Here is a 26,345-nt window from a genome sequence, read left to right on the forward strand (position 1 = left end):
GAAAATGAGATAATACATAAGATGTCATAAATTAAAAATAGAAAATCAAACAACGATTGGGATGACATCAGAAAATAAGAAAAATATCAGTTCAAAATTGAATTGTAATGCATAATAAATAGAATGACCAGAAATGGTTAAGTAGAAAGCAAAAGGAAAAGCAGATAGTGTTTAAAAGAAATTTTGTGGAGAATGTAAAAGATTTGGGGGAAAAAAGTAAAAGAATGACAAATGGCATAGTAGGTCTAATACCTGAACACTGGAGTGTCTCAAAATCCAAAAGCAAATCCAAATCCAAAGCAAATCCAAAAGCAAAGACTTGAAAGAAATGCCAAAAAATTACAATTTGTTTTTTTTTTTCCCTCTGGAAGGAAATTCTTTGAAGCTGCGTGTCAGAAGTGCATGCTGTGCACTGACTTGGAAGGACTAAAAGCAAGGGATATTCTAGGAAAATTAACCAGGTTAACCAAAATGTGAAAACATTTACACTCACTCATATTATGTGAAGGAATTAGAATCTCATCAGTGTTTTGGAGAACAAGATTTTGTGCCAGATGCAAATGGGGTAACATTTGTGGAATGAAATGTGAGTCATGGTTTTATACACAGCAACACTGCAATGTAAGTGAAAAAGGCCCTGAAATTCAAGTTATCCTGCTAGACCAAGATGAGCATTTTTGGCATGACCCATACCAGGTGACTGAACATAGTTCAGTAAATGAAATTTTAAAAACCCATTGACAGGAGGGCTTATGATAAGCTGTCAGTTTCCAGTTATTTTTTCAACAAACACTCAATGAGGATTCCATGAGTGAGTGTTTCACCTTGGTGGGAGCCAATATGGAGACCAGATATTATAATTCATATAGCTCTAGCATTGCTTAGGGTACTTATCAGTATATTTATTTATTACATAAAGAATAAGAAATATAAGTAGTAAAGGTACAAAAGTTGTTTCATATGGCATATAACATTAAAAGTAAAACTTATTTCTAAGACTTCGTCTAAGTCTTTGGATTAAAAACTAAAGTGCCACTTAGTTGTTCATTCATAGTGGAGTAGAAGGGTGAGCACATAAGTGTCGCCAAGCGCCATAAGATCTCCAGTTCTACTCAGCTTCAGGCTGAGGCCTCCAGCTCAGCATCCTTGTAGCAGTCAGTTGTAGGATCTGCAACACAAATACAGGATCTGGAATCACTGGGGAGGCACAGAGGTGGTAGGAGCCTAGGTTTCCCTGAGGTGGTTTGCAGGACTCAAAAGTTACCTCAGACCAACCCTGGAGAGGTGATCTTTGGTCCATGATATCCCACGAGCCAGATCCAGAGGGACTGAATTCCTACTGCTGCTGTCTGCATAGGGTGCTGTCTGTGACTAAGAGTGTCTCTAAATTTCCAGGCAATGGGCTGTGACCTGATTGCTAGATTGGGCACCTTTCAAGTGAATGTCTTCTGGAGAACGAAACTGATGCAGAAGAAAAGGTGGGCTCAAGTCCTCTAGAAAGAAAAGGCAGAGTCCCATCTCCCTGGGCCAGGTGAGGGGCAGGAATTCTGAAGGGAGAGGCGTGGAAGTGATAACCTTGCTCCCTCCACCCTGGTCCTCAACAGCATCCAGTGGTGAAAGCCTCAGATTAAAAAGGGACCGATTCCTGGAGCTCTTTCCCTAATTAACAGTTTCATTCTAAATCAAACACTGAGCTTGCTGGGCAACCCATTTTAATATAAAGTGACTGTGATGCCAAAATCATATAGTTTCTTACATTAAGATATTCCAACATGTAAGTATTACAAAACGCTCATCATAATCTAACAAGAGTTATTACTTAAACAATATAAAATAAATAAGGGGACTTAAGTAATATGCAGTCCTCTCTGATTTTCTCATTCCTAGCAAGCCCTGCAGGGAGATTTCCTTTGTGCTTTGTGTTTGTTTGAATTCTACATACATGAATAAATTCTAAAGAAGTACAGCTTGAAAAAATGAGTGTGAGCTGAAGTGGGATGAGGAAGGAAACTACAGAGGCTTAGGACCCCAAGGCTTGGGCAGCTGTGACTCAGGTCCCACTGAGGTAGAAAACAGGGCCTCAGTAGCTACCCTGTTTGCCTGAGAGTGACCCCACTGTTCTGGGTTCTGGATTGAATAATGGGCAGCCATAAACTCATGCTTTCATCCTCACCTGCACACCTTTGGATGTGAACTCATCTGTGAATAGGGTCGTCAGAGATCTTACTAGTGAAGGGGAGGCCAACCTGCATCTGGGTGACCTTAATCCTATACGCTTGGAGTCCTTCCAAAGAGAGGAAGACTAGACAAATTCAGAGCAGGAGCACCGGGAGACAGATGAAGACAGATGATCAGGTGATGGAAGCAGAGGTTGAGTTATGTGTTGCTGGCAGCATCAGGGAAAGCATCATCATGCTGACACCTAGATTTTGCTTCTAATCTCCTAAACTGACTGTCAATTCCTGTGTTTACCCCAGTTAATCACTGGTATCAGATAAAGCAGCCCTGGCAACCTAACACAGGCCAACTCACCCTTTCCCTGTGAGAACTGGTGGCACTCTAGGTCACTCCACAGTGTACACCACACTCAGTAAGAAAGACAGGAGGATTTGGCAGGCCTTAGGTGGACTGGGAGGGCAAACTTTGGTTCTGAAGAGGGCTAGAGCCCTCTCCTACAAATTAAGGAGCCAAGGGAAGGCATAGCTGATCAGCTTTAGGGCTTACATGGAAAGCACTTCTACTCATGGGGAGAGATTCTCAGGGCACCCTTCACTTGCCTGTGCTCATTTTCCCCCTCAGATTCCTATCTCCGCCTCCATATTCACACACAGTTGCAGGCACTCCAGCAAGCTCCTCATGAACGCTGAATTTCCTGAAGTGGCAAAGAAAGTTAGTGCATGTGGACTTGTTTCCCTTCCCTCTTCATCCTACCCACTACTCCACACTAACATCTCTTCTTCCTCTTCTTCATCTCTTTTTACATCATTGATTCCTTCTGTGCATTCCCGGAAAAGAAGGTCGATGTAAACAGACTCCTCCTCCTCAACGAGTGTAGACAGCTGCAGGGTAGAGAACACACTTGCTTTTCCAGAGCCATATGTGGAGGAACACGGCAGTGAAGGGAGAGTCCATCCCAGAACAAACTTCCCAGGGGCCAACCCCACATGATGTGGGCCAATGCTTCAGACTTCAGCACAACTTCTCGCCTGGGCCATTCAGGGACACACCAGTTGATTTATGGTGCATAGTAGGGTTGGAAATCCATGCAATGTTAAAATACAGTAGGTGAAGAAGGTGGAGAAACATCTTAAAAACATTGTCAATTGTATAACCTCACCTTCCTGGAGGCTACCAGGGCCTTTGAGATGACAATTGTAAAAGGAGGGGGAAAGAGAAGAGCTACGAAGAAATGCTTACAAAGAAGAAACAGGAAGATTTTAAAATTAGGCAAGAAGAAGAAATAAATTACATGCATATTGCCATTCTCTACGTCTGACTCTTCTGAGTCCGAGAAAAACGCCTCTGAGTGAATCATTGCGGTGACTGTGATAGGGTGACCTTGCCAAAGGAAAGGAGAAAGTTAGGGTTCAGGGGAGAATTAGAGCCCCTATTGTCTTTGTCATACCGTGACCTGAGCTTGGCACCCAATTCTGTCTGTATCACCCCAACTTTCTTTGGGCCTCGATAACGTCTCCTGTGCCCTGTGTGGTTGGCCTAATGTCAACAGGGTCCGTTTACCAGACCTCATATACTATAATTCTGGGGAGGAATGCCCATTTCCTCCTTGTCCTCAAAGAAGGCAGGCATATTCTCTATGTCTTGCTAAGCATGATGTTGATTTCCTTTCCATCATCTTGCCTCAGAAACTCCCTGCCTCTCCTCTCTCCCAATACTGCTTATTTCCTTTATTCCTGTCTTCCATTCACATTGTTTTTCCTTATGAGAACACAGGGGAATGATCAAGTGTACCATGCCACCCTCTCCAATCAATGGATTGGCCAATTACCAATTCCAGATGCAACACTCAGGATCTGGAGTTGAATCAGATCTTGTGGAAGAGAGCTACCACCAACCCCCAAAAGCAAGTGATTTTTGAAGTGTCTGGTATGGCTTTAGGTGTGATGCAAACATTCTGTCCTCTCAACATCTCCATAGGTTCCAAAAAAAGCGATTTAGAGAGGATTAACAGGAAATTAGACATAAAGTAACTTGTCCACGTTCCCTTATCTTGCAGGTGTGTTAATAGCCTTGTGTAGAATGTGTGGCCATTTAAATGAATTGAGCCTTCTAGGTTTCATCAAGCCTTCTTAGGCCTGAGTACCTTGGGTGCTTTGAGAAGCCTGCAGAAAGGCACAGGGAGAGAAATGAATATTGCTTGAGAAACAGGGCACTGCTGACCATAGCACTGAACTCAAAGAGCAGGAGGAAACCTGTGGCCCTGCTGCCAAGAGGCTCTGATTTGGGCATACTCAATTCCAGAGCACCAGCCCCATAGGACTGTGAGAGCCAGTGTGTGAAACAAGTCAGCGGCCCATTCACACAAGTCCTCAGAAAGCCTGCTGGGCTTTGGAAGCTCTTCTGGGGCAACTGGATTCAAACCATTCTCAGTCGTAATTAAATTTAGGTTTCCAAACTACACTGGCATTTTGGATTTGGGTAGGAAGTGCAAAATAGTAGTGAGTTCAAGAATGTGCTTTAGCCACACCTCTCAAGGACACAGGTACATGCTAAGCCCAGAGAAAATGTTCTTCATGGCTTCCAACCCATGGTTAACCTTTAAAGCAGGATCCGCAGTAAGGATGGAACATGAAGAAAGTTAAAACTAGATCTAAAAGTGCACGGGATGAGGCCCTACTTCTCAGGTGCCATCTGGCACTAGCTAAAAATACTTTGTCCCAGGTCCAGGTGAGAACCTGAGAGATTGTGTCCCAACAGACCCGCTCCATTGAAGTTCAACACTTAAATCCAAACCACGATTTCTTGTATCGGTTACTATGGGATGCTAAGCAAAGGAAACCAAAGTTTTGTTGTCAGACTGTTGAGAAGACATGAAAAAACTAACCCATGGGAAGTTAATTTTTTAAAAAATACATGGAAAGTTCATTTAACACACAACACACACAAAGCTCACGGTCATTATATCTCCTACTTTTATGTTATTGAAAACGAAAAGATGAAAGCAGGCCCTCATAAATATTTCCTATACTTTCTAATATCATGCCCCCTTCCATAGACTCCAAGGCACCAGGTATAACTACTGATCTTGGTATCTTCTCCATTGGATCCTTCCTCGAGAATTGTAACCTACCTGGATTGTCGTCTTCGTCATCGCTGCTAGTGGAGTCATACTTGCAGTCCGCAAGCCAGTCTTCAGGAAAACAAAGATCCGCAGGAACGTTATTAAGGATTGGGCCACTTGCATCCCTCCCTTCTTCCTTGAGATCTCTTGCTGGCTACCGTAGGAAAACCCAGCTCTCTGCCCTGGGTTCTAAGACCTTCCTGGGCCCCTCTGGAGCCTGAGGCCTTAGCAAGAAAGTGCAAAGTGCTTGCAAGTGAGGGAGAGGAGGGGAAGGTATCAGCTCTCAACTTCTCACTCCCTTATTTAGCTGGAAAATAGAGCACTGACCTCCAATCTTGTCACCCTGAAATTATGACTCTTTGGACATGCTCTGTCTTAGATGAGTTCAAAGCACAGACCTAGTGCTAGACTCTGGGTTGCTGCCTTGGGGAGCATTTTGTGAGGATGCACATGTTCCCTTCTGCATCATCCCTACCACAGCTACCAGCACAAATGGGTATTGGGCTTTAGCAAAACTGCAAAAACTAGAATCTGCTCTAGATGCCCTGGCTGTGTGAACTGACAAATGTTGACAAATTCATAGCAGAACTTTAGAGACTCTGCCAGGCAGAAGAGACTTGAAGAAAATGTGTGGATTAGGAGTCAAAGCACCTAAAATCTCAAGTTCTTTGGACTGTATTCATTAAATGTCCAGTTCTGAAGACTTTTCTTCACCTTCTCAAAACTGCCCTGTCTCATACGTTAATGAATGGACATGTATGTCTGCCTTTCTTTCATCCTGACCATTCAAAGTGCTATGAGGTATAAGTAAAGCCTTATAAAGCTTATTATTAAGCCAAGACATATTATTACATCCCAGAAAAAGGGTCCTGTACCACATTTCTGTCCCTGTAGAGCTTCATGAAAATTTTCTTTGATGTTGATGGATTATTCTTGAGTTATTGAGGTATACTTGACATATTGTAAGCCACACTACATATTGTAAGCCACACTAACGTAGTACATAATTTGATAATATTTGACATATATATTTATCCATGAAGAGATACTGATGGGATTTATTACAAAGAAAGTTGACACTAGTCGTTGTGCTGTTTGGTGTGTGAAAAATCCAGAAAACTCATTAAAGACTCACATTTGTACACATGCCCATTGAGAATCAAAACATGTATTCTGAGAATCACATCACAAACATACACGTGTAAACCCACACCACTTCCATGCAGACAAACACATGCCAACTAATCAGTACTCAACTTCTTAAGAAAGACAACCCTAGTTCTTACCTGGAATATCCATTTCATTCACCACACCCAAATCCTTATTCCCTCAAGGAGGTTGTCATCAGGAACCTCTTTAAACTCAATCGACAAGGAAGATTCATGTTTTTCAATATTTGGACTTTTTCTCAGCAAGTGTAGGATTTCAGAATACTTACCATTGTTGCTTGCTCTTGGGACTGGCTGCAATTTTACAGAGAAGATAATGCCGTAAGGATCAGAACTTAATCTATAGTGCTACAAGAGGCTTGTGTCCTCTTGGTGACTTTAGAATACAAGAGGGAAAGAAGGAAGTTAAGGAAAACCAAAAGCAGGTGTAAAGCATGAACAGTCCTGGATGATGCAGTTTTCAAGTCCATTTTGATTACTAAGTACAAAATTCTTAATTCCAGGTGAAAAAATTTCTGCTAAAGAATGTCCTCCTGCCATATAATTTATAACCTGATGCTGCCATTTATGATTGCCCCCTTCAAACCGGGATTAGCTCCTAATACATGCCCACTGAACACTGACGCACCAAGCATTTGAACCTCTCATCTATATTGTACGTGGTCAAATTTTCGTAACTGAATTGGATTAGAAATGAAAGAAACCAAGAATGCAGTGGTTCTATCTCAGATAAAGAAAGTTGGCCTTACCTTGGTGTAAGTAAATGGAGTGTGCTCTATTGCCTGGGCACTCAGAAGTTCCTCCAGGAGGCCCTCCGGGAGAGCTAGGAGAACAGAGGAATAGCATCAGTACATTGGGGTAGTTGCTCTGGATTTAGTCATGAAGCATTGCTTGACTTGGACGAGGGATTAGAATAACAAGGAGGCAGGTATTCAGCAAGCCTAAGTGAGCTGCTAAGGAGTGGAAGGAGGGCAACAGGGAGGAGCAGCAATACAAAGGGAAGCAGTCCTTGGCACTGTAGCTAAAGACATCCCAAAGCACCATAAAAGGAACCTGTAAAGGTACTAAAAAAGAGGATGTTGTTCAATGACAGTTTCTTACCGCTCCTCCTGCCCATTTTCAAGCCCAATGTTATTGTTGAACTTTGAACATTTAAATACTTGTAAAATGTGCAACTATCATGGGATATGAACAAAAACCCAACCCACCCAAGGGGAACACAACTGCTGAAAGTACTGTACAATGTGGACATTTTTCTTCCTCTAAAACAGAAGGACCCCTCTATTTCTTATGCCCACATGGAAGGTAAAATCAGGATGCTTTCCACAGTAAAGAAAGCATGAAACCCCTAGTTTAAATCATCTAGATGTTTTTAAAAAAGAAGTAAAGTGATACCAAAATACATACCGTTTTCACTTACTCCTGAAGCCACCTACAATTAGAGAAATGAAAACCCTCTGAGGACTGGAGCAGGCTGTATAGTGTTTGTACAGTTGGTTTACTCTCTTGCTGCCTTTAGAAAACTAGATGGGAAACGGGTTGAGATGAAGGCCCAAAAAGTAATTGTAACAGACACTTGTGGAAAGGCATAGCATTTCCGGTTTTATGCATCTCTCCCATCTATTGAGGAGGAAACCTAGCCCTGTAATGTAGGGGGGACTCCTTGAAGTTCCTCTTGAAGCAGAGATGTTAGTAAAAGGTTCCAAATGAACACTCTCCTGACTAAGGAAATCATAGACATCACCTATAATTATTTGGTCTGATTTTCATATCTGAACTCAATTGGCAAATAAAACAAAGAAAAAAAAAAAAACAAACCAAAAAAACTTAAAATCAGCAATTTGACAACAGAGAAAGAACGGGTGACCATACCTTGGAATTTGATGGAACCTCCTCATCTTCCCTCTCACTGGGGGACTCATCCAGCAGGCCCTTAGGGGTTCCTGGGAGGGCACAGAGTAAATGTCAATACATTGGGTGGTGTTCATGGGTTACTCAGGGACCTACCCTGACACTGCAGGGGGCAAGAAAATAGGGACCTGAGGGGTAATAAGTCTGTAAAAATATGTTGCTGGGCCATCCTCCTTTGTGGAAGAAGGATGGTAAAGGAGAAGAGGAACAGGAAAAAAATGAGAAATGAAAACTTTTTGTCTGTGTACCTAAAGGTATCCAAATTCAACATGATATATTCAATCTAAAAATAGTATTAAACAGATGGTATTACTTACAGCGCTCCATCACTTTTCCTTCCTGTTTTTTTAATAGTTGTGTTTTTATTATTTTCTTTAAGATTTACTTTTTATTTCTCTCCCCTTCCTCCCCCCCCCCCCCATTGTCTGCTTTCTGTGTCCATTCACTGTGTGTTATTCTGTGTCCACTTATATTCTTGTCAGCATCACTGGGAACCTGTGTCTCTTTTTGTTGCGTCATCTTGTTGCGTCAGCTGTCCGTGTGTGTGGCGCCACTCCTGGGCAGGCTGCGCTTTCTTCATGCTGGGAGGCTCTCCTTATGGGGCACACTCCTTGTGTGTGGGGCTCCCCTATGTGGGAGACAACCCTGCATGGCACTGCACTCCTTGTGCGCATCAACACTGCGTGTGGGCCAGCTCATCACATGGGTCAGGAGGCCCTGGGTGTGAACCCTGGAACTCCCATGTGGTAGGTGGATGCTCTGTCCGTTGAGACAAAATCTGCTTCCCCCTTCCTGTTTTGAATCTAGACAAGTTGTCAATGCCCTTTTGAACTTTCCAAGGTCATTTCCATCTCCACTAATGCAAAGTGCTCCTACTACAACACTAATCTGTTGTGTAGTGTTTTATTTATTCATTTATTGGTTGACTGGATTTAATTCTAGACAAGGTATTCTTTTGTATTGAGTCACTAACAGGTGTCATAAAGATAATATTTATAGGGTTTGTCATAGTACTCATGGACTACCATTTAAAAGTATCCAATGTTCACCATATGATATTTTTCCTTCATCTTCCTTTTCATTACCATGTTTTTGTATTCATTGCGTGATGTGTCTCTCCATGATTATATGAGCCATCCCACAGTGGGAGAGTTAGGATCGATTGAAGGTTGAGCATGAATCTCTGTGCTAGCTATAAGGGAAACTTGAAATAAGAATGATGAACATGAACCTAATGTCTAAGAGGGAATTTGAGTTCTTACTCATTACTCTTCCTCAAATGAGCAGCTCACAGAATGATCTTTTTTTTTTTTTTTTTAATGGCTTATGGTGATAACGTTATTAAATAGATGAAAATATCTCTCCAATCCCTGTCTGTCTGCTCGGGCCATGTGCTGAGCTGTGACCCAGTACTGGCAGCGACTGGCAAGCTTGTCCTACTGAAACCTCACGAGTCTGAGAGTCTGTGAGTTTACCAGCAACATGTGGGGCTCTCTATGTGTTTTTCACACTAATAACTGTGAATAAGTATCTTGTAAAATGCACCTGCTAACCTGTGTTATGTGACCCCTGTGAATATCTAATACACGAGTGTCATGTTTAGGAAATGCCGTGGGCACCTACATTTATATAGGCAGTGGAAATTCCTTCATTGTCACTAGTGACCCATACCTGTGATTAGGTAATATTCAGTAGTTCAGAGTAGTAGTATAGGGGTTACATGCCTCAGTCCAAATCTCGTCTCTACAACTTAGGAATTTGAAATCTCGGGTCATTAACTTATGCCCCTCAGAACCTGGCTGTAAGGGATAGGGAGAGTTTACATAATTCCAGGAATGATTCTAGTGAGATGTTCACAGGTTATTATATGCAATATGTGCTGTGGTGATGTGATGGTTTTAGAAAGGTTTCAATGACAGTTGTCCTGTGTATGTTGGACCCTTCACTTAGGGAAACACACAGCAATGCCCCAACACACACCTTCTCAATCCCTCCAATAGGCTTCGCTCATACACACTCCATGACTGCCATAGACACAAATCCATTCAAGTGAAGTGAATACATCTACTGAGAGAACAATAGAGCATGACCACATTCCTTATCAGGAGGAATTAATGTTTAATGTTTAACCATACCTCAAAAAATCCCACCAGTAACTGGAACCACCCTGGCTTTCCAGGCAAACCTAGGATCAATGCCCTGCTTGTCTAATCCAAAATTACCTCAATTCAGCAATTCTAGATATGTACCTGTTTGACTTTCTCCTGGGGCCACCTGCAATCAGAGAAAACCTTATGAGGATCAGATCATGTTTCGGCTGTTTTGCAAAGGATTTTTGCTTGATTTGCAGCATTAGAAATTCAGATGTGAAATAGGGGTCAAGCAAACCTGATGAGCAGGTGTAGCAGACACACCAAGAAAGGCATGAGCTTTTCCTGGACGCACATTTGTTAAGTTCAATTTGGGCGGCGATTACAAATTCTTAATCCAAGGAGAAAAAAATTGTAGCTGAGCAAAAGCCTACTTTGTCAACTTCTGCTCCCCTTTGTGGTTGATCTCTTCAATGTTGGATCAGTTAGAAGAGCCCCCACATGATGCTTCCCACCCCAAGGAAATGTAATATTTCATCTAATATGTTCATGATTAAGTATCCTCATCTGATATCAATTACAATGGAAGAGACCAAAAAATCAACTTTAGATCAATGACTAGTAAGCTCACCTTGGCTTTAAATGGGACCTCTTCATCCTCTTGATCACTTGGAAGTGCCCCCATCAGTTGTTCCTGGTCTTCTAGGAATGACACAGAATGACTCATCACATTGGTGTGTTTCTCATAAATTTCAAAGTAAATTTACAGCCTTGGACAAGACTCTTAACTGTGTAGAGGAGGTAGTTTATCAAGCATGCTGAGAACTGCTGTGGGACCATCTTCCATCATGAAGGAAGGATGCAAAGAGAGCAGCCAGAAAGAAACAAATATATATCCCTAGCTCTGAAGCTAATATCAACCTAAACCTTCTGACCATACCCAGTGTACAAATGGCACTGAAAAACAGGCTATGATTCAATGCCTGAGTCCCACCATCCCTCCTCTTTATAGTACATCTCAGCTTAAGTGCCAGTATCTTCTGGACAACTGCAAATGAATTCCATCTCCACGCCACATATATAGACACTGCATTTACCATTTGTTCTACGGAAATTTATCACTTGATTAGAAGCAAAGTATTCTGGTGGTCTGGATTCCATTCCATGTAATGCATTCTATTGCATTTATTCACTAACCCATTGGGATAAAGATAACATATCACAGAAGATTGGGAATACTAAAATCTTACATTTAAATAGCAACACTTATTAATCAGATGGTTTTACTTCCAGTCTTTCTCTCCCACACCAAGTGTGAGTAGCCATTGAAATACTGACCGTGCATCATTGGCCATCAAATATGGGATAGCCATTATGTAGGGACATACAGATTGAGTGTCAACACCCACAAATGCAGCTCTTTAGGAACGTTTCCACAAGGGGTTTGGACACCAGGTTAAGAACCAAGATGTGTCTGCATTCTTATTTTTCAAAGACCATCTTGTGGGACTCGTGATTTGAGTGCCTATTGTGTCCTTTGGGATGATGCTGTCATATGTACTAAATTGTCTTCCCGATGCCTATCTGCTTCGGGTAAGTTCCTGAGCTGTGACCTCAATCCAGTTATCATGGATCACGTCATCCTATGTGATGCCTCATGACTCTCAGAATTTGGAGCTGCTCATTAGCATGTATGATTACTGTGTCCTTTGAGCACTAATAACTATATCAAAGTCTGTGGTAGCCAGCACAGGTACTTGGCCTAGGTCATGTGACCACTGAGGCTACTTTATAATGATGGGCAGTTTTGGTCTCTTTGTAGGCTCATGTAAATTCTGGTGTATGCACATATACAGGTGCTGTAACTCCCTTGTATGGTTTCTAGTAAGCAGATGGCTGCGTGGCAAGTTCAGGCCTGTAACTCAAAGTATTATGACATGTGACTAGGTTCCCATTTAGTACCATCCCATTAGCAGTGAAAGAGCTTGGGATGTTCACCTTTGCCCTCAGTTTTCCATCTGTGTTGTGGTCATAGAAAGCAAACCCCAGGTCCAGCTTTGGTGAGTGTGGAACAAGTTCATGTACATAGAACATGCAGTGGTGATGGGGTATATTTGAGAAAACTGTCCCTGTTGTCCCTGGTAATTGTCCAGTCTAAATGGGATATAACATCTGGGAAACTGCTCATGGTTGCCCCCATTATGCACACACACAAAGTCAAAATTACACCACAGAAACTCACACTAGACCCCCCCAAACCCCCATGCATGCAAAGCCTGCACAACCTAAAGAGACCACAGACAAAACCACAGACTGTAGTAACAAGGGCAGATTCCCTTCAGAGAAACCATTTCATCGTCACCATGATGCTTTGTCCAGGATGTCCCCAGCTGAACGTTTTCTGGAAGTTCCTTATTTCACCTCTGTTTTACCCTCGGATGTGGGATTAGCACAGAATACCTACCGTTTTCACTTTCTCTGGAGTTCCCCTGGAATTGCAAAAAAGAAAACACTATGAGGATCCTATGATGTCGAGTAGCATCTTCTCAGGTATTGGTGATTTTATGAGAACTGATAGGAAGCATTCGTAAAGACAAAGGCCCCGTAAATAAACATGGAAAATACATTAGGAACGGCTCAAGTGTTGCCTGATGGATATGACTTTCCAGACCATTTTGATGGGAGTTACAAAAGTTCAAATCCAAGCAGAATACTGGTGCTGAGGCACAAGCCCGCTACCATATGCTATATAACCTGGTGCTTCAATTTCTAATGCCTTCTTTATCAGGGCTCTTTTGGTAAGAGAACCCTTCCAAATATCCTTTCCCCTGACCAGTGGGTGATATCTATAATTCACACCATCATGTATTATGATATTTACTCAATTGAAAAGGACAAATAAGAGAAAGGAATATTTCTGTCTTAGACCAAAACAGATGACCTTACCTCAACATTAGGTGGAACCACTTCATCCTCCCTGTCACGAAGAGGGTCCTCCACCAGGTCTTCCAGGGGAGCTAGGGGGACACAGAGTAACAGTCAGTACAGTGGGGTGTGGCTGATATTATTCAGGGATCTTTGCCTGACCCAGACAGGGGCTTACAATGTGCAGGTCCGGGTGGTCAGGAAACATGGACTGTGGAGTTACCCAGACACACTTCATGGAAGAAGGAGACCAAAGAGAGGAAATCATGGGCATCAGAAATAGGACCCTTGGCTTTGTAGTTAAGGAGAGTCTAAATCAATGTGAAATAGCTCACGAACAAGTGGTACTAAAATGTACAATATGATACAGTGATATGGCTCCAACTCTTATCTGACCCATTCTGAAATCCAGCAAAATTGCTGGAATCTCATTGACATCATGAGCTACTGCTTCACCCTCACAGATCTTTGTTGACTTTGAGTTTCTCATCTGTTCTACAGGATTTTTAAAAATTTTCAACAAGTTAACATCTACAAACATAAAATTTGCCAGTTTACTCATTTTTATCTATACAATTAATTTACTGTCATCAATTAATTACATGTCCAATGTTGTGTTACCATCCCATCAAACATTCAATTCCAAAATTTTCTCATTACCTGAAACAGAAACTGTAGCCATTAACCAATAAGCCTAATCTCCTATCTCCCTAGCCCCTGGTAATAAAGTCTAATCTCCTTTTCTTTCTCTGAGTTTTCTTTTTCTTATATTTCAAATAAGTACATCGATACACTGTCTTTCTTTCATATCTTCCTTATTTCCTCAGTATAGTGTTTTTAAGTATCATGCATATAGTAGGGTGCATCAGAACTTCTTTACTTTGTGTGGCCCATTCTATGGATATGCTTTTTTTCTTTTTTTCTTTTTTCTTTTTTTACTGATTCCCATTTTGATGGACACTTGGGTGGTTTGAAACTTTTGGCCATTCTGAATGCTGCTGCAAAAAACACTGAGTTTTCAAATACCTATTTGTGTCCCCCTTTTAAGTTAAATTCTTTTTATATATAGACCTAGTTGTTAGATTGCTGGCCCTATGGTAATCCTGTGTTTTTCTCAATGAGGGATTGCCAAACTATTTCCCAATGTGGCTGATCCATTTTACCTTCCTTCCACCAATGTATGGGCCTTCCAGTTGATTCACAGCCTCACTTATATTTGTTATTTTTCATTTTATTTTCTCTTAAAAACGTTAGCTACCCTACTGGATATAAGGGGCACCTCATCGTGGTTTTGACTGGCATTTCATTGAGGATTAATTATATTGAGTATCATTTCTTGTGCTTATTATCAATTTGCATATATTCTTTCAAGATACATCTACTCAAGACTCAGCTAGTTTCCAACCCAGGCGTCCACACTCCAAGTTTACCTGCTTTGCTTAACAACAGCCACATTATTTATGTATCATCTCCCTTTTGAATGAATCTGACAAAGCTGGCAAAGATCCCATTGTTGACAGCCTAAGTGTAATGCCTGTTCTTCTGAATGAATGAGTTCCCTGACTGTTAACAGAGACCCAGTCAAGTGAGATGAACAGCAATTACAAATGATAGTGGTCTTATTTGTTATGAAGTCCTTTGTCCCAAAATGCATAAAAATATCACTTTGGATTATTTTTTACCTTAATTATAAGTGTCTCAATTGATATATTTGCCAAGTCATGGAATGAACCACAAGTTAACTTTGAACAGAGTTCTGAGTGAAGAATTAGGAGACCTTTATAGTGACCCCAATTTTGGCAGCATCTAAATGGGAATATGTTTCTTTGCTGTGCTGTATGTGTGTTTGTGTGGGGTGGAGTGGAGAAAGGAGGGATGGAGAAAGGATTGGGAGAGGACTGTTTAGAGAGGTATAATAAGACACTGACCAATATTTTATCAGGGAGTGCTCCTGTGCAGTGCCTACACGATGACTGAAACAGTGATTAAGGCATCTAGGAAACGGGTAATTTTCAAATGACACTTGAAGCAAATGACAAAATAATTTTATGTGTAAGACACTAAGTGTTTATCATAAAGTTCCAATTCTTTGAGTAATTCTCAAAGAAAGAAAAATGAAAAAGTATCAGAAGAAAATGTAAATACCAAAGCATCTGCAACAAAGTTTTCATGAACTCAAAAGGGGAAAAGAAATAAAATTAAACCTCCCCAGAAACATGAAACATTTTCCTAGCCAGAGAGCACATTGATGTAGAAATAGGCATGTAATACCATTCCCAAGCTCCCTTATCCAACCGGCTAGTGTCCCTGTAAAATGAGAAGGGACACAGAAAGAAACAGTAAAGGGAGAAGGCTATAGGAATGTGGAGGCAGAGGCTGGACTCATGCAGCTACATGCCATGGATCACCAAAGATTGCCATCCTCCACCAAAAGAGAGGGAAAGCCAAAGGAGAACTCTTCCCTTAGGGCCTCCAGAGGGAGCATGGTGCTGTGACACATTGATTCCAGACTTCTGCACTCCAGAGCTGTAGAAGAACACATTTCTAGGTCTTATTCTTTCTGTTTGCTATTATGTGGCCAAGATTTTGGTACTTTGTATGGCAGCCCTGCAAAATGAATATAGTACCCTTCATGATATGGAAGGCTCCATACAAATGACCATCACTGCTGATTCACAGCCAGTTTCTTTCAACTAATAATTGACACATGCAGGGACATGAGTGTTCTGCACATCTCAGGACGATCTCAATGACTGCCATAGAAAGCAGTGCTTCAAGCAGGGGTGCTGCTGTGGGCTCTAGAGACATCTGGACACTTTAGGCCTTTCAGCCAAACTCAGGAAATCGGCACCACATGGGTGGGCCTTACCTTAGAATATATGATAGCCAATCTCCCCGGTGTATCAGAGTTAGGCTCATTTCCTACACACGGTTTTTCTGCCCATATATTTGAACCTATACTTATCACTATATCCATTAGGTGTATGTCCCAGAGACTTAAATCTGCAGTGTGTTCATATGCCACTGGAGCCCTGAATCTCAGCAGGGTTGCAGCCAACACCTACTCTTCCAGTTCCTCAGATTCACCCAGGATAAGTAACAAAAGAAGGATGATGGACAACACCCATCCCAAAAGACAGAGAGTATCTAGCACTGCAAGCAACAGTGTTTCCTCCATCTACCCCATAGGACCTAAAACCCATCTTAATCAGAAGTAGCGTGGGCATAAACATTCCGAAATCCTCAAGATTGAGGAATGAACGCACATAAGAGGAAAATGTAAATATGGACCAAAGTAGATTTATTATTACTCTAGGACTAGAAGTCCTTTCCACATTGATGGAAAGACAGTGATCACCGCAGTTTCTGTGGGGAAGCACAGGGAAGAATAGGTGTAACATGGGGCATTTTTGGCATATTGGAATTGTTCCACATGGCATTGCAATGACAGATACAGGCCAGTATACATTTTGTCAAAACCTGTAAAATTGTGCAGGGCATAGTGTAAACGGTAATGCAAACTATAGACCATGGTTAGTAACAATGTTTCCATATTTGCTCATCAATTGTAAAAATATATCACAATAATGAAATGTGTTGTTAAATGTGTACAATGTGAGCAGATGAGGTGGGGTATATGGGAATCCCTATATTTACAAATAACTTTCATGTAATCTAAAACTTCTTTAAAAATGAAGAACATGTGAGTACTATAGGTAAAGCCCTTAGAAAAGTTGTGGTAGAGTGTCACTTGCACATGAATTTTCAATTAGTAAATCTGAAAGGATGTGCAAAAATTTAACAGTTGGTACTTAACGACAGAACCTAGAGGAGTATAGAAAATGGAGGGAAAGTCAATCAAATTTCAATATACAGTTTTTTATATATTTTTAATTGTCTACAAGTACATTATTTTTTGCTGTTATCTTATGCAAAAAGCCTACTCTCCGAAATTCTTGAATACAACAATGATTTCCCTTTTTTTTTTTTTTTTTTAACGTATTTGGAAATCCAGGGAGTGCAGAGTGCTGAGTTCTGTTTGTTATCTTTGATGTCTGGGCCTCAATGGGAAGTCTCACTGGCTGCACACAACTCGGAAACATGTGGGTAAACATCACCCATGTCTGTGTTCAGAAACAATATTTTGATGTGAAGCCTCTGTGAGACCTCTCCATGTATCTATTAAGGCAACACCCCACTTCCCAGTACCAAATCTGGCTAGTTTCCTAGTGTTTCCATAATAAATTGCCACAAATTGGGTGGCAATTGAGAACAGAAACTTATTCCCTCACAGATCTAGGGACAAAAACTCCAAAATTATCGTGTCTGTAGCACCACTCTGTCTCTCTGAGGAGCCTAGCCAGGAGTCATTTCTTGACTCTAACGGCTTCAGGTGGCTCCAGGTGCCCTGGCTTATGGCAGCACAACTCCAGTCTCTTCTTCCATCTTCACATGGCCTCCTCCTCCCAGTGTCGGTCCATCTTCACACAGCTTTCTCCTCTGTCTCTTACCTTCTTATACATGCTCTAGTCATAGAATATTAACACCCACCCTTAATTCAATAGACCTCATCTTAATCACATCTGCAAATACATTATTTCCAAATGAGCCCACCACACACAGTTACCAAGGATTTCTGAATGTAATTTGTGGGACACAATAAAACACCTGAATTTTTGTCATGGGAGTTACATGACAATATGCCTTTGTCAAAATGCACAGAGGGGTAGACAGGAAGCATGATTCTCCAAAACAATGTACTGGTACTGTCCCTTTAATTATATACACATCCATAATAATGAGAGTGGTCAACAGGGGAAACAGTGCTTGGTCTGCACTAGGAGGATGGCAGGGAAACATGTTGGAACTTTTTGTACGCTCTGCACAATTTTTATGTGAATCTAAAACTCCTCTAACAATTTATATCATTCTTATAACAATCTCACAGCACTTTTTTGAAGTCAACTCTTTCAGCTAAAGTTCATAAATAGATTAATGACCAAACATTGCCTTGAAATGCTGTTTACCAGTAAACACAAACCAACTTTTGTCAGTGCCTCTTTCATTATGTGGTTGTGGTGCTATCTACTAACACGATTAATAAAGTTGTGACTTGACCCAGTGGTTAGGGCGTCCCTCTACCACATGGGAGGTCCGGGGTTCAAACCCCGGGCCTCCTTGACCCGTGTGGAGCTGGCCCATGCGCAGTGCTGATGCGTGCAAGGAGTGCCGTGCCACGCAGAGGTGTCCCCCACATAGGGCAGCCCCACGCACAAGGAGTGCGTCCTGTAAGGAGAGCCGCCCAGCGCGAAAGAAAGCAGCCTGCCCAGGAATGGCGCTGCACACACAGAGAGCTGACACAACAAGATGGCACAACAAAAAAAAAAACACAGATTCCCATGCTGCTGACAATAACAGTAGCAGACAAAGAAGAAGACGCAGAAAATAGACATAGAGAACAGACAACTGGGGTGGGGGGAAGGGGAGAGAAATAAATAAATCAGTAAATCTTAAAAAAAGAGAAAAAGAACCTTACAAGGTATATTTAAAAAAATAATAATAAAGTTGTCAAACATTAATTTTAAAAAAGATGGCATCTTAGCCTTTGTATAGGTTTTCCCTCAGTAGGGGACACTACATAAACTACAGGCAACATTACTGAGGCAATACAATGATTGCAATTCCACTGTACCTTCCAAAGAAGAAGAGTTGCTTGGGGATGTTTGATGTCCCTTCCTCTTCCTTGGCCACATGGTGATTTTGCGACGTCTGACAGACTGGGAATGGCGGGCAGTAGACTTTTCGGATTGAGTAGCACATTTTCTCTTTTTATACTTGAGACATGAACCTGGGAAACGCATGCACAATAGAGATATCAGTTGACATGTTATTGACAGTTGAGCATAGGAAATCTTTAATGAATTATTTAGAGTTCAAACTATCATCCTCTCATTAAGGAGCTTCCCAGAAGACCCCATTGGGACTAATTTTGGTTTCAAAAGATGTTGTAGTTTTGTGTTGTTCACTTTAGAAACTCAATAGACAGATGTGGGATGCCCTTATGGAGATGAGTCAGCACAGGAAAGCAGCAAAGCACAGTGACCAATGTGTGCTAGTGTCTGATCATCTGGGTTCAAATACCATTTAGAGGCCACCCAAGCCAGGTTATAGCTTGTAAATTTTCTGGGTTCAGTTTTCAGCACTGTCATTTGAAAACTTTAATAAGATCTACTTAATCGTGCATATTATGAAACTGAAAATGAGTAAATGCAAGCAAATCCTTAAGAAAAATGCCCAATATGTCATAAAAGACTTAGAAGAGTTCAATTGTTAAAGGTTGGGAGGAATAAGCAAGTATTCTACTAGTGCTTTGCTCCAGAGAGGGTGGCTTGCCCTGAGCCTTGATGGCTCAGGACAGGGGAGGCGTGACACTGACTTTCAGCCCTACATGGGTGTGATGCTTTAGAGCTCCTGGAGAACATGTGCAATGTCCTGTCACCCCCAAATGAGTCCTGTGTGTTCACAACATTGCTGAGTGAAGGATTTGGGTCAGGAAATGTAAGCGCTACCCCAACTTGGCAAATTCCAGGGGTTCCAAGTTCCCTCCCCGGAGCTGTGGACAAAGGCCAGCCAAGTACTTGATTCCAGGGAAGAGAGTGGCTCAAATCCTCACCCTACTGTCTGCCTAAAAGTTAATTCTCTGATGCAGAACATGACTCAGTTTCCCCCAAATGGAGTTCCTCTGAAGGACCAGGGAATCTTGTGGACATCCTACCCCAAACTATTCACACTGTCAGCTGCCTTGTACAAGACTTCCTGGGGGTCAGCTAACCACTCCTGATGACCAGTCATCAGCTTGGCTACCACAGTGGCTCAGAACCCAGGATTTTCACAAATAACTGCCCAGGGCAGCTCTGCAAAGCACTAGCTCCCTTCAACCAGTGAAGCCTGAATAAGCAGTGAGGAAGGAGAGAGTCCCATCCCTAGACATAGCTTAGAATCCCCATCTAGGGATTTCCTCAGCAACCCGGGCCTGCATTCCTTTGGGTCCCACACTCTGATCAATGAAGGGATTTCCTTTTTACTCCCTCTCCCAGGCTGCCCTCAGAAACCTGCATCCTCTGCTATCATCCCACAGAAATCCTGCCAGGAAATCCCAGGTACTTTCCTTTGTAATCTCTGGTCCAAAATGCAGATGTTTTCCATGCATTTCAGCACGTGTATTCAGAAGAATGTTCTCTGTAATTTCCCTTTCCCATCTTTGTCTTTCTGGAGTTCGGTATCAAGATTCTCTTGATTTGATGAAAGAGTGTCCCTCTATATCTATTCTTTGCAAGTGTGTTCTGCTTTGGCATGATGTCTTTATGAATATTGTGTGGTAAACATAGGAAGCCACTGGGACCTGGAGATTACTTTGTGGGCACGCTAACTTTTTGTATTTCTTTTTTCTAAACATTAATGCTTATTTTAATGATTGTGAAGTACACAAATGCACTTCACAGGGCTTGGTGGTTCATATAAGCACATGTGTTGTGAACACCCTGACCTACACTCAGAATGTGTCCAGCCCCTGGCAGCCTAACGTTTGCTACTTCCTGTCAGTAGCCCCCAGCAATTACCACTATTCTGACCGTGATTGCCGTAATTTAGAGTTCTCTCTTTTTCACACCCTATCAATGGAAGCACACAGTATAAACTCTTTTGAGTATGGCTGGATGTTATATCTGAATATTGTGGGAATTCCAAGCTGTTGCTGTGTGAATCAACGTTCGCTGTTTGGAATGCCAAGTAATTATATCACATTAGGACATTGCACAATAAGTGTATTCCTTCTACATTTTATACACTGTATTGTTTCCCTGAATGACTACTCAGGATCTAACTGTTGCAAATGAGTCTTTGCAGGCCTTTCTGTGGACATCACATTCATGCCTCATTCATGGCCCTTAGATTATATAGAACAAGGACAGGGACTGCTGGGTCACAGGTGCACATGCCTCTAATCCATACCAGAACACTGTTTTCCAGGTGAATGTAACAGCGCCCTCCCCACAGCATCATGGGTGAATTTCTCCATGTGTGCACCCATTCTTGGTGTTCATCTTTATACCCAGGTCATTCTGGCACATTTAAGAGGCATCCAGAGCGTCCAGGATACAATTATCCCTTCTATACATCAATGCAATTGACATATATTGTATAGGTGACACCTTCTGCAAAAGAACCTGTACTGTGGATGATTTGACAGGAGACAAATATCAAAACATTTTAGTTCTCCTTTTTTTTTTTTTCCTTTTAATATCTTGGAGAATGAGATATTCAAGTTAAGATTTTCATTCCATTTGTTTCCCAGCAAAAATATGAAATGAAAACACCTATCTGTACTTTGAATATATTTTTGTCATACAGGGTATAGTCTTATAAGTAACACTACAAACAAACCATGCAAAGAAATCAATTCTGTGATGTACTTCAAAATCTGGCAAAAGTTTTCTATGAAGATAGACAGGTCACTAACGCAAAAGACTGTTAAAAGGAATCCTTCCATTTAAGTTAAGCATTTATTTTATTTATATAGTCATGCTTCATAATCACTGAAGCACCTTAAAAGTCTTAAGTGAGTTGTTATGGAAAAAAAAACCTAGAGAAAATCAATATTTGCTATAAAACAGAAAGAAGTGAGTCTTTAGAGACAACAATGATTACAGGAGGGAATGAAAGAAGGAGGAAGGAAGGCAGGGAGGGAGGGAGGGAGGGAGGGAAAAGTTCAGGAAAAAATGAGAAAAAGATTCCTTGGATTTCCAGCTCAGGATTCCTAAAGTGTCTTACAAATGGTAAATCTACAAATGCATAAATAGTAATGTGTTCATTATGACACAACCTGCATCCCATAACACCATCTGTTTTGAAGCACAGCTTAACCACCTTTAAAATCATTTCACCTTCTGCAGGTCCATTTATGCTGCCTCTCCATTTGTTGTCCCTTTTATGGAAGTTTACAGTTTATTTAGGGTCTGGAATTTTGAGTTCTGGGCACAGTATTTTGTGTATTTATTCAGTAATCTGTTGATATATAGGAAATCCAATTTTGAAATTTAAAATGTTGAAATCGTAACATTTAAGGTTACTCTTTTTGCTATTGTGTTTTCCTTCTCAAAAAAATTTTTTTATATTTATAGAAGTTGTAGATTATGAAAATGTTACATAATAACAAGTTCCTCTTTTATTCCTTGTGTGTGTTCATGAATGAGCTGGTGCGCGATCTGTGATGGCACTAAGCAGCCCACACTGGAGAATTCATTAAGGAGATAGGCATGGGTTGAGCACAGAGGATCTCTAACCAGGCACACAAGACAGTTCAATAAGGGTGACCTGGGCTAACAACCAAGGGAAATTTTGAGTTCTTACCTTCTGCTGTACACACAACTCATGGCTTGCAAGACTGGCACATTTCTTGGGCTACTGGCATTAATGTTAGCAAATACACTAGAAGAATCTCCCGATTTTAATCAGATACTGGCCAGGTAATGATGAGTGACCCAAATCTAAGAGATATTGACTTTGTTTCCCTACATAGTGACTTTGAACTCTCAGATATGTGACTGGACAAATGCATGTGAAATTAGCAGTACGGTAATTTGAGAGGTAATCTGGGTTATGTGACACTGGCAAAATCTTATAATGATGAGCAGTGGTTGAAAACTCGGTAGGCTTGAAAACTTTCAAGTACATGCATGGATGCCAATGTTGTCCAAATTTCCCATGTACAGTGTTTGATATCGCCATGTCTGAGCTTTAGATGCAGGTTCAGTTTCAAAATTGGAGCCTCATGCCTGGGTACAGAACTTGGCTCTAAATCTTAGGCTCTAGTGAGACTGTTGACATAGGTCTCTGTGCCTCTGCATTCCAGCTGAGGTGTCAGTATTTTAAACACATGCGTGACATATGGCTGTGATGAGGATTTAATAAGTTACTGTATGTAAACTGTGCACTGGCCAGAAGGAATCATTTTCTTGGTAGAGTTGACAATGTTGATTTACCCGTGTAAACAGGAACACTGTCTAGTATGAATAAATACAAGCACACAGACATACACACATTCAGATTCACAGTTACACAACACAGACTTACTCATTGACAGGCCTCAACTACAATCAATACTAATCCACACTACCCAAGGGCAACCCAGCTGCTTCCAGAAACATGATCAAAGTTGAAGAAACATGATCAAGGTTCTTTCCCTTGAGATCAGTTTTTCTCACACCATCCCCAATTCTCACTCCCACAAGGAACTGGGAATTATCCCAATTATCCCCACCTAAGCCATCATGGAAAGCCCACCTATTCATCTAGATTTCTATTATTTTCTATCCCCAGCCATTCAGTGATTCCAGAATACACACCTTGTTCTCTTGTTCTTGAGGCTACCTGTAATGGAGGAAAAGAAAGCATGTGAGAGTCAGGTTAGGCTGGGTATCGTTTACACAGGTCTTTTGCTCTCTTAGTTGCTATAGAAAACCAGGTGGGGATCCACTCTTAAGTCAAAGAACAAAAAAGCAAAGTAGAGGACACCATTAGAAAAGGTGCAGACCCTCCCAGAATGTATTTCCTTCTATTCCTTTTTGGCAGACAATTACAAAATTATTAATCTAAGGAGAAAAAAATGCCACTAAGGCAGGGGGTCTTCTACATAGTGTCTCCCAACTGACACCACCGATGTTGAAGGCCCTCTGGCACCAGCTGTCCGTTGGTAAGAGAGTCTACCCATTCCTGCTTACCCCCAAGTAGACAGTACCTAAATTCTATACTCTACATGATGAATTTTTCAAATCTGAATTTGATTGCAAAAGAAAGAAACCAAGAAACCAACACATTTATTTTAAATAAAGAAAGTCAACCCTACCTTTGTGTTAGATGGGTTCTCCTCATCTGCCCTGGCATTAGGGAGTTCCTCAGATGGGTCACCTGTGGGAGGTGGGAAGACATAGAGTAACTCTCAGTATATATCAGGAATACATCTCATGAATTTTTCTGGGAACATTGCTTGATTCGTGATGCTTCTCTTTATGGATGTTGGTTATACCAAACCTGAACTGGGCTGCTACTGGGCCACCGACTGCATAAATGTTATTTCTCTTCTCATCTATATACATGATCTTTTTTCTCTGTGTGGGAAAGTGTCAAAGCACTTGCTTATCTATCAATGTCTATGAGTTCATTTTCCTATTTTTCTATCTATTGCTGTGTGTTGAAAGATATGCTGCTCATTAGGTGGTGGAGAAAAAAATTACAGTATTTCCCCCATACATACCATTAGGGAGGGCAGTGGGTAAGTGAAAGCATCCAATAAGTAAGTTTGTCAAATGAAAATTTTGGATAAACCCCAAGGATAAAAGGAAAGGTGCATATTGGTTCATTTACTGACATTTAGAAACTCAGGTTCTTATAACTAGCTTTGGAAAACTAGTTATATGAATGGAAGCAATAGATTCCCTAAACATACTGAGTTATATATGCATTTCAGGATGCTTAGAAATGGTAAAGCATGTTAAAAACCAACTTTAGTACACTTCGTCTTATGAAATGCCTCACTTCTGATGTCTAGCCATCCATTTTAACTCCAAATTCTGAAATAAATAATTTACTTGGCCCTTGCTGAGTTAAAAAACAGCGGCAAAACAGACATGGAGCTGAGGAGAAGATGGAAGGGTACAGAACATTAAAAGAAATACTAAATTTTTCTAATGGGAGATTCATTTTAAGGCAACCAGCTTGATAGAAGGATCTAAAATATGAACGAAGTAGTAAGAGACAAGTATAAAGCTCATCTGAAATGTTGTAGGATGAGTTAGAGAGGAGAAACTAGAAACGAATGAGGAGAATATTCTGTTGAAAAATCACTAGCCAAATTGAGGGGTAGTAGCTAGATTAAGTAAGTCAGTATGTTCACACCTCTTGAGCAGCAATTGAGATTTCCCATCTCTATGAGCCGTATGAACGAAGCTGGGAGCTTTTCCACCTGCCACCAACTTCAAATCTCTCTGGGCACAGAGTGACAGTTAGAACCGTGAGGCAGATGTGCATCATGAAGTAACCATGGCGACCAGTCATCACAGAATTTTCAGAGGGAATGCCTTCTCCATATTGCAAGGTCCAACTGCTGCTGTGCGGCCATTTTCCTTTGCCACCAGCAATGACTGGGTGTTCCTATTTCTCCACATCCTCTCCAGTACTTGTTATTTTCCATGTCTTAATAAGAGCCATTCTAGTGGGTATGCTATGATATCTCATTTTGGTTTTGAATTACATATCCATCATAGCAATGACAGTGAGCATCTTTTTATGTGCTTTCTTGCCATTTTTTACCCTTTGGAGCCATATCCAAGACTTTTGCCCATGTTTCAAAATGTATTTTTAGTTTCATTTTTTCACTGTTAGAAACATTTATTTTGATTCCGTCTACCATAAATAACTCAGGAGAGATTCCACTCAGCCTCAGATGCAATATTTTGTTTATTTTTCAGAGATATATACATCACACAAAATGTTCCATTAAAAAATGAAGGAGATTCCCATATGCCCCATTCCCCACAACCCCCATTTTCTCACATCAACAACTTCTTTCATTAGTGGTGTACATTCATTGCATTTGATGAATACAAATTTTGGAACATTGCTACACACATGGATTATAGTTTACTTTGTAGTTTTCACTCTCTCCCAGTCCATTCAGTGGGTTATGGCAGGATATATAATGCCCTGCATCTGTGCCTGCAATATCATTCAGGCCAACTCCAAGTCCCCAAAACGCCCCCATAATATGCCTCCTTTTCCCTGTCCCTGCCTTCAGCAACTCCAGTGGCCACTGTCTCCACATCAGTGATATAATTTCTTCCATTGCTAGAGCCACAATAATTCTGTAGTCGAATACCGGTAAGTCCACTCTAGGCC

The 26,345-nt window shown here is 41.2% G+C and overlaps 1 protein-coding gene across 1 annotated transcript in view; it reads right to left on the minus strand.

The window, feature by feature from the left end:
* Positions 1-881: 881 nt before the first annotated feature.
* LOC131274101 (uncharacterized) overlaps positions 882-26,345 on the minus strand; it is a 98,342-nt gene continuing 72,878 nt past the window's right edge. Inside the window, exons 3-18 of the mRNA XM_071208685.1 lie at positions 24,298-24,359; positions 23,798-23,822; positions 19,087-19,242; positions 13,416-13,486; positions 12,934-12,958; positions 11,101-11,171; positions 10,629-10,653; positions 8,341-8,411; positions 7,876-7,900; positions 7,218-7,291; positions 6,738-6,762; positions 5,309-5,368; positions 3,470-3,558; positions 2,950-3,059; positions 2,778-2,872; positions 882-1,168 (exon numbers count right to left, since the gene is read on the minus strand). Coding sequence (XP_071064786.1) covers positions 1,119-1,168; positions 2,778-2,872; positions 2,950-3,059; positions 3,470-3,558; positions 5,309-5,368; positions 6,738-6,762; positions 7,218-7,291; positions 7,876-7,900; positions 8,341-8,411; positions 10,629-10,653; positions 11,101-11,171; positions 12,934-12,958; positions 13,416-13,486; positions 19,087-19,242; positions 23,798-23,822; positions 24,298-24,359 — 1,034 coding nt within the window. The 3' untranslated portion in view covers positions 882-1,118. The remainder of the gene's footprint in view (positions 1,169-2,777; positions 2,873-2,949; positions 3,060-3,469; positions 3,559-5,308; positions 5,369-6,737; positions 6,763-7,217; positions 7,292-7,875; positions 7,901-8,340; positions 8,412-10,628; positions 10,654-11,100; positions 11,172-12,933; positions 12,959-13,415; positions 13,487-19,086; positions 19,243-23,797; positions 23,823-24,297; positions 24,360-26,345) is intronic.

Source organism: Dasypus novemcinctus, chromosome 17, assembly GCF_030445035.2.
Source record: "Dasypus novemcinctus isolate mDasNov1 chromosome 17, mDasNov1.1.hap2, whole genome shotgun sequence".
Lineage (NCBI taxonomy): Eukaryota > Metazoa > Chordata > Mammalia > Cingulata > Dasypodidae > Dasypus > Dasypus novemcinctus.